The sequence below is a fragment of the Sminthopsis crassicaudata genome, chromosome X (assembly GCF_048593235.1).
Source record: "Sminthopsis crassicaudata isolate SCR6 chromosome X, ASM4859323v1, whole genome shotgun sequence".
Taxonomy (NCBI): Eukaryota; Metazoa; Chordata; class Mammalia; order Dasyuromorphia; family Dasyuridae; genus Sminthopsis; species Sminthopsis crassicaudata.
In genome coordinates, this window is record NC_133623.1 from 60286208 (window position 1) to 60294284 (window position 8077).

General features: G+C 42.9%; 1 protein-coding gene across 5 annotated transcripts; it reads left to right on the forward strand.

Moving 5' to 3' along the window:
- The first annotated feature begins 240 nt into the window (after window positions 1-240).
- Window positions 241-7529, forward strand: C1GALT1C1 (C1GALT1 specific chaperone 1). 5 transcript variants are annotated; one of them, XM_074277101.1, is made up of 4 exons: window positions 241-431; window positions 2626-2723; window positions 3051-3146; window positions 4057-7529. In XM_074277101.1, the coding sequence occupies exon 4, from the start codon at window positions 4062-4064 to the stop codon at window positions 5013-5015; it is 954 nt and encodes a 317-aa protein (XP_074133202.1). In that variant the 5' UTR covers window positions 241-431; window positions 2626-2723; window positions 3051-3146; window positions 4057-4061; the 3' UTR covers window positions 5016-7529. The 5 variants fall into 5 exon arrangements, with proteins under 5 accessions (XP_074133202.1, XP_074133204.1, XP_074133200.1 ...); XM_074277103.1 differs by having other exon boundaries at window positions 3051-3110; XM_074277099.1 differs by lacking the exon at window positions 2626-2723.
- The last annotated feature ends 548 nt before the right edge of the window (window positions 7530-8077 follow it).

Below are 8077 nucleotides of genomic sequence, written 5' to 3' on the forward strand. Positions count from 1 at the left end.
CGCGTCACGGGGGGTCGGACCGTTTGCAGCCTCCACGTTCTCGTCTCCAGGTGGACCGCTCGTCCAGTCCCCGAAGCACGTTGGGTGACGCGGCGGCGACTGGCCGGCAGCCGAGCGCTCACTGGCCCCGTCCTCCCCGCACCTCCCGCCTCCCGCCTCCTGCCGCGCACAGCTTCCTCCTCTTCCTCCTCCTCCTCCTCCTCCTCCTCCTCCTCCTCCCGCCCTACCCTGCCCTGTCCTCCCCCCCCCCCCGCCCCGCCTCCGGGCCCCGCCTCCGAGAAGCCGGCCCCACCTGGGAGCGCTGCCGGGGGTGGGGGGTGCGGGACCTGACGGGATTGACAGACTGCCCCATCCTGACCGGAGGAGCTGCTGTGGGACTCCTGAGAGCACCCTGCCTTCCTCCCGCCCACCGGCCTCCAGCCTCCTCGCGGGTGAGTGCTGGGGCCCCGCCCCTGCCCCGTGGGGGGGCGCTGTTTGCGGAGGGGTGGGAGCGCTGGAGGGAAGCGTCGCCCCCCTCTCCCCACTTTTCTTTGAGCCTTTCCCCTCCCCCCTATCTTTTTCGAGCTTCTCCCCTCCCTTCCTGCACCTCCTGGAGAGACACATGCATACACATACCCCAACACAGCGCGCGTGCGCGCGCCGTTGTCCCGCCCACCCTCCCCTCTTGTACCTTCTCCCCGCCAAAGCCCCCTGTCAGTTATGCCGAGGCTTTCTGTTCCCCTCCCTCCTGTCTGCACCGATCCCTGGGCCTGGGACTCAGCCCGTTTGCTCTTGCCTTCCTGGGAAAAGGCCTCATCACTTAGGAAAGTTTGGAGAATTTGTTTTCCCTTTTTCTTCCGAAGAACACTCTGCTTGTAATGCAGTGGTTCCCCCCTCCCTTTCCTTGCATCACTTTCTCCATCATAACACTTTCCCTTCTCTCTCTCTCCCTCCCTCTCCCCTGTCCCACTCCCTATCCCAAGTAGGCGATCAAAATTCTGATACCGGTGTTGGCCACTGTCAAGCCAGATGTCCAATTGGAACAGTCTTTATTATGGACCAGAATGATCAAAACGTTTGTAGCAACCAGCCCTTCATACACACAGAAAAGTAGTTGTCACCTGGCAGTTCACCTCTCCTTTTTCTCCTACATAACTACGCTTATGCAGCAAGTGGCTCTGGGAGACTGCCCAACCCGGAACTCCCTCCTGCCCCATCCCTATCGGCCCAACAGAGTTTCTCCACACCCTTTATGACTCCTCGGGTGAAAAAGGGAAATTATTTTTTTAAGAAAGACGATGGAGAGGAGAATGATTTCAGGGTTTGTATTTTTAGATTATAACATATGGGTTGGTGGTGAGGTAGAGAGTCATTTAGGGCAGATAAATCCCTTTCATCTGAAGGAGAAAAGGACAGATTTTTAATGATTTATTTCTGAAATTCCTAGAAGGAAGTACTGTGAAGGTTACCATAATGAGCTAGTCAGGAAACTGGCCTTGGGTGTGTAGGAGCCTGCCCAGCCACTAAATCTTTGTGGATTCCAAGAGAGTCACTTACCCTAACTTTCCTTCTCTCCCAAGTGGGAAGTTTGGGCCGGCTGTATCTTTGTAAAGAATCCATCTCCCTTTGACATCTAAGGATTGCAGTAGGGAATTACAAAGGGAATAAACAGAATACTAGAAGTGAGCTTTAATTTTGATAGAATCAAGAAGTCGGAGGAAAACACCTTTTTGTAGCATAAATATTATTACAAATTGTTCTTCTGTGACTATTTGACAGAACCTTGATTTTATTTCTAATCAGAATGTTGATGTAGACTTTTCTGTAGTATCGTGACACCATGGAGTAATGGGTAGAAAACTCTGAAGACAAGAAGATTTGGGTTTAAGTGTGCACACGTGTAGTGTGGCAGAGTGACCCTGGTCAAGTCACTTATAATGCTGTAGGCAACTGTCTAAACCGATGTAAGTTACATTGATACAGTTTCCTCATCTGGGATTTCCCTAAATCAATAAAGTTTCAGGTCTGGTCCCTAACTAAAAGATTGTGATTTAGTGCTAGAAGGTATTTTAGACACCATCCATTCTACCTTCCTCATTTTACAAAGAAAGGAGACCCAGAGAAATGAAGTGGCTTCACCCATAGGATTCTAGATTTAGAAAGGAAAAGCTCTCACTGGCTATCTAGGCCAACCCCTTTCTTCAACAGATGAAGAACTAAGGTTCAAGAACATTAAAATTACTGGGCCAATAGTGTCGACTGAAATTTCAGCAGTCCTGACTCTAAATCTGCTATGCTTTCAATAATAGCATCCTGGGGCAGCTAGGTGGTGCAGTGGATAGAGCACCAGCCTTGAATTCAGGAGGACCCGAGTTCAAATCTGGTCTCAGACACTTAACACTTCCTAGCTGTGTGACCCTGGGCAAGTCACTTAACTCCAGCCTCAGGGGAAAAAAAAAATCAACAATATCATCCTGCTTCCTTGTAATTCTTTGGTTCTGCCATCCCATCAAGTAGCTTCTTGGGATTAGTTTTTTGAAAGCACTCACCTTTCGTCTTAAATGGAAGGGGGGAAATGGTCCTTTGAAGATCCTGCCTTTGTTTCTTAAAACAGTGTGACTTTAGGCAGCTCATTTTCCCTCCCAGGGCCTCAGTCTCCTCCTCTGGAAAATGAGAGGATTGGACAACAGTAGCCTCTGGGAGCCCTTCCACCTCTGGATCTAGGATCCTATGTGTCACCTCAGGCAAGTCACTTCCCTTCTATGGACCTCATTTTCCTCCTCTGTAAAATAAGGGTTGAATTACATGATGTCTAAGATTCCTTCCAATTCTAGGGCTAGAAGCCTATATATAAATGGCCATCAGGGTCAGCTATTTATTAGATTCTTCCTTATGGTGATATTTCCTCCTTTTGAAAAAGAGCAAAAAGGTGGGTAATAGTTAAATAATTATAACAAGGGCTGTTAGGCTCAACATACATGACATAGAAAGAAAAGCAAAGTATCAGTCCAGGTGCTACCTACCAACTTGCTGATTCATGATGAATTTACCTCTTGTCTTTCATTTTTTAGGAGTAAAGACAGTGCCCGTACATTTGGATAAAATTCGGCATAATAAGAAATCACTTTAAGGTTGGCAGAGCACTTTACATTTCAATCAATCAGCAGGTATTTATTAAGCACCCACAAATGTGCCAGGCACCACTGGGCACTGGGAATACAGGGAATAGAGAATGAAATAGTCCCTTCTGTCAAAGAGCTTACATGCTATCTATTAAATGATCTTTTTAAGTTTTTCAATTAATAAAAGCATTTATTTTTCCTCTCTTTTCTTACCCCCCCCCCAATCCTGGAAAAAATTAAAACAAACCCTATATATAACAAGCATGCATAGTCAAGTGAAACATATTCCCACGTTGGTTGTGTCTAAAATATTAGATCCATTTGAGCCTCACTAGAACACTGTGTGGTAGATGCTATTATTGTCTCTATTTTACGTATAAGGAAATTGAGGCTCAGAGATATTAAGTGACTTGCCCAGAGTCATAGAGATTACAAGCATCTGGAACCAGGATTTGAACCCAGGTCTCCCTGTCTCTGTCTACTACTCTTTCTTTCAAAGCTACCTCATAATAAAGTCAAGGAATTAGATTCCTTTAGATAGCGTTTAAGAATCAATCATTTAACAAGCACTTATGTGCCTGGCATTTCCATTCCAATTCTGTCCTAGAGAGAAGGGATCCCTGGAGGCTTTGATTTTATCCAGTAATTGCCTACAATTGGAATATAGACTGCTTATAAGAACTGCATGTGCAGTGGCCGTATTTTCCAAAGCAGAGATCCAGATACATGGTCAGACAAAAAATATTTTTTCTTTTAAGACCTTGTTAAAAGTATGTGTTCTTTCTTTGCAATCTAGGATGCCACTGTGTGTATAGCTTCTATAAAAAGAACCCATTAATTGTCATTTTAGGCCTTCTAGGACCATATGAGCAATATTATATGAGCAAATAGAAAATGAAATGACTAGACTATGCCTTTCCATAAGGTATCTGAAGGGTCTTTTTCTTCTTTATAGGAAAAATGCTTTTTGAAAGCAGTTCATTTTTGAAGGGTATGATGCTTGGAAGCATTTTCTGTGCTTTGGTTACTATGCTAGGACACATTAGGATTGGTCATGAAAATTTAACTCATCATGAGCACCATCACCTTCAAGCACTTAGCAAAGAAGACTTTTTGAAAATTTCTGAAGCTGAACGCGTGGAACTGGTTAAGAGTATTCGCGTATACTGTATGATTCTTGTCAAACCCAAAGATGTGGGTCGTTGGGCGGCTGTGAAAGACACTTGGACCAAACACTGTGACAAAGTAGAGTTCTTCTGTACTGAAAGTATTAAGGTGTTTGAGTCAATTAATCTCGAAACAAATGACATGTGGACAATGATGAGAAAAGCATATAAATATGCCTATGATAAGTATAAAGACGAATACAACTGGTTCTTCCTTGCCCGACCTACTACATTTGCTGTAATTGAAAATTTGAAGTTTTTCTTGTTGAAAAGAGACGCGACACAGCCGTTTTATATAGGCCATACTGTAAAATCTGGAGAGCTTGAGTATGTGGATGTTGAAGGAGGAATTGTCTTAAGTATAGAATCACTAAAAAGACTGAACGGCCTTCTCAGTGACCCCGAAAAGTGTCCTGAACAAGGAGGTATGATTTGGAAGGTATCTGAAGATAAGCAGCTAGCAGTCTGCTTGAAATATTCGGGAGTGTTTGCAGAAAATGCTGAAGATTCCGAAGGAAAAGATGTATTTAACACCAAATCAGTTGGGTTTCTTATTAAAGAGGCAATGTCTAATAACCCCCAGCAAGTAGTAGAAGGATGCTGTTCAGACATGGCCGTCACTTTTAATGACCTGGCTCCCAACCAGATGCATGTGATGATGTATGGCGTATACCGGCTTAGGGCATATGGACACACTTTTAATGACGCATTAGTTTTCTTACCTCCAAATGGGTCAGACAATGACTGAACTCTAAAAGAAGTCAGCGTGTAGACGGTATAGAACATGCAATGATTTGCCATTGCACTTGGTAACTTAACTGCACGTCCACACATTAGCAGATTGTTGGGGTTTTTTTGTTTGTTTGTTTGTTTTTTAATTTGTGGGAATTGGTGTGTTTTGGCACATAATAAGGTTTTACAAAAGGGGTATTTTTTTCCTAAAACTTTTTTATAAAAGTTTCTGGCTTTCAACTATGTTGGAAAGAAAAATCTTAAGAGTAAGGCTTATGTGAGCAAATGATCAGATTTGTAAGGGGTATTTGCAAATATTTATATGACACTTCCAAACACTCAATATTTGGGAAATCCAGTGTGAAATATATTTTTGCTAAATTTTTTTTATTGTAGAAAGGTTTCTTTACAACATTTCTTGCTAATATCTTTCTATCTTTCTAAGATATGCAAATCAAATGTAAATTAAGTCACTGGACATAAATTTGCTATTCAAGTAGGCCTTTCAGCTGGATATTTATTTTCTTGATGGCACACATACTGAGCTTTGACAAGTGCCAATGGATTTGCCTTCTCAAATTAAGCAATTAAGGCAACGTACCTAAGCTAACTTAATAGACAGATGAAATTTTTGTATCACAACAAGTGGCTGCAAGAATCATTTAACCCTTATGGTTCTAATCTGATGACATCTGTGGGTGCTGAAGCTAGACTCCTAGAAATTTCAGTGTGGTTGCCACACTTTCTTCATGTAGGTACTGAAAGTGAGCAGTGCATACACCCACATCCTGCTCCTCTTCCTCTAGTTCATGCGGTATAATTGTGAGTGGTGTCCCTGCTAATCAAGCATGCAACTTGGCTGAAAGTCCATCAGTTGAGGTTCATGCCTGCCGAGCCAGCGATCTCATTGGTGACTGCAGAACAGGTCTCAAGCCATCTCACTTCACTCAGTCGCTCATAATCTGTCCTGTGCGGTGACTATGACTGCATGTCTCATTCCATATTTGGTTAGCCTGGGGGGGGGGGGGTTTGCCTTCCTTCACATGTGGACATCATCATTGGTCATTGGATCAGTACAGCAGGGCCTTACAACTGTAAAGCTTCATCTAGTACAGAAAATAGCACTGAAGCCTACCACATCTGGGGTTGGCTTCCCCTATAATCTGGCCTGTGCACCTGGTTCTTTTATGATGTAATCACGAATGATGTATTGCATCAGGTCAATAAAGCCCTGTATGGTTTAAGACCAGGACATCTTAGAGCTGAACATTTGCCTTAATCATCCTTAGAGTTTTTTTTAATGGTCGTCAACTTTAGCCAATCAGAGGCAGAGCTGTTTCCCAAAGAGGGCCCCAGGCTCCTGCATTTCCTTCTTCCATTATATATTGCAATAAAATGAAAATGAAACTTCCAAGAATTGTGGGAAGCCCTGGGTTTGAATCTAGCATCCTCCAGGTTGGGGGCTTTAAGATGCTGAATTTTTTTTTCTTTTTTTAATGATAATTGAGGTACTCTTAAAATAAAACATTTCTAGTACCTACCAGCTTTGATTTTACCATGGGTCACATGCATTCCCTGTGTACCTAGTGATGTCTAATATCCCTCACAACCAATAGCTCATGATGTGCAGGTGTTATCCTTGTCCAATAACACCAGCAGTTTGAGGAATTTCTACTGTATTTGTAATCGAGTATGCTAGTGGACTGTTAGGTCTGGTGACGCACAAGAGTCAAATCTTAATAAGTATTTCAGAGACTGTAATCCATTGTTGAATTTACTGACAGCCTTGCACTGTCGGCATTGTATTTGAGCCAATTAGTCCTCAGAATATTGAATGACCCTTCCTGCCACATAAGTATAACTTCCAGTTTGCCTTAAAGATTTATGTGTCTCTTTGTATCCACTGTAGTTTTGTAGATAAAAGCCTGGACCAATAACTCAGAAAATAAAGCTGTCAAGGCCAAGGTCACTGATTTTTCTCTCCATACAGAAAAGTGCTCTGGTCCATAGCCACAAACTACTGCTCGGACCCAGGCCAGCTAATTCATTTTGTGTTATTGGTCACTGAGGGTCTCGGTGAGTGTATGGATGGCCCAGTGCAAACCTAGCCTCACTTTATGTGGTAGATATGCTCCTAAAGGATTGCATGTAAATCAGCCAACATGTACTGTATCAGAAACCCCCATTTTTAAAATTCCTTTCTGCTGAATCCTTTGTAAAAAAAAAAAAAAAAAATCAGCCTTTGGTAATGTGACTTAATCAGTCACTCTCCAATCCATCCATAAAGTCAGATTTTTTTCATTAAAGCCACTGAAAAGGACATATCTTACTGATGGTGACCCAGTAACGTCATCATCGTGCGTTGACTCATTTTTTATTGTACGGGTTGTATGTATTAGCTGTATGCTTGAAGAGTTCTTGTTGAGCATGTTTCTATATTGAATCTCATCTTCCATTGACTTCATTATAATTTCAGAGATATGCCCTGGCAAAGCTTGAGTAAAATAAAAATTTCAATTAAGAACCCTAATAACTGTTTCTATGGCCTTCATTTTGTCCGTCTGCATTTTGGTTCCATTCAACAAGTATTTCTAGAGTGACTGAGCTCAGGCAGATCTTTGCTAAGTTCTGTGAGGGAAACAAGGAATATTTCCATACTGGCAAGAAGTGCAGCAAATGGATAGTCAAGCCACATGATTTTTGTACGCTTATTAAAGTGTACCCCACAAATCCCAGGCCATCAGTAATTCTTACTTGCTCTGGGGGACTTGTATATAATCATATTGGCTATATCATTACTCTGGCATTTTGGCAAAAGCCCTAGCAGAAAAAGCCACAAGGACATATTTTGTCCAGCATTCAAAGCAGTCCTCTGACTGATACTAGCCCCAGCCTAGGGCTTTGTTCTAGGAATGGAGAAATTCTGACCTTCTTCAAATGCCCCTGACGCTGCACTTGGGAGGGGATAACTGGTCCCGGGTCGATGGAGACCTTTATTCCTACTCCTCCTTCTTTCTTCCAGAAATAGAACAGAGAAGCCCAAATCAGTGAGAGGAAAGGAGACTTGGATTTCCCCAA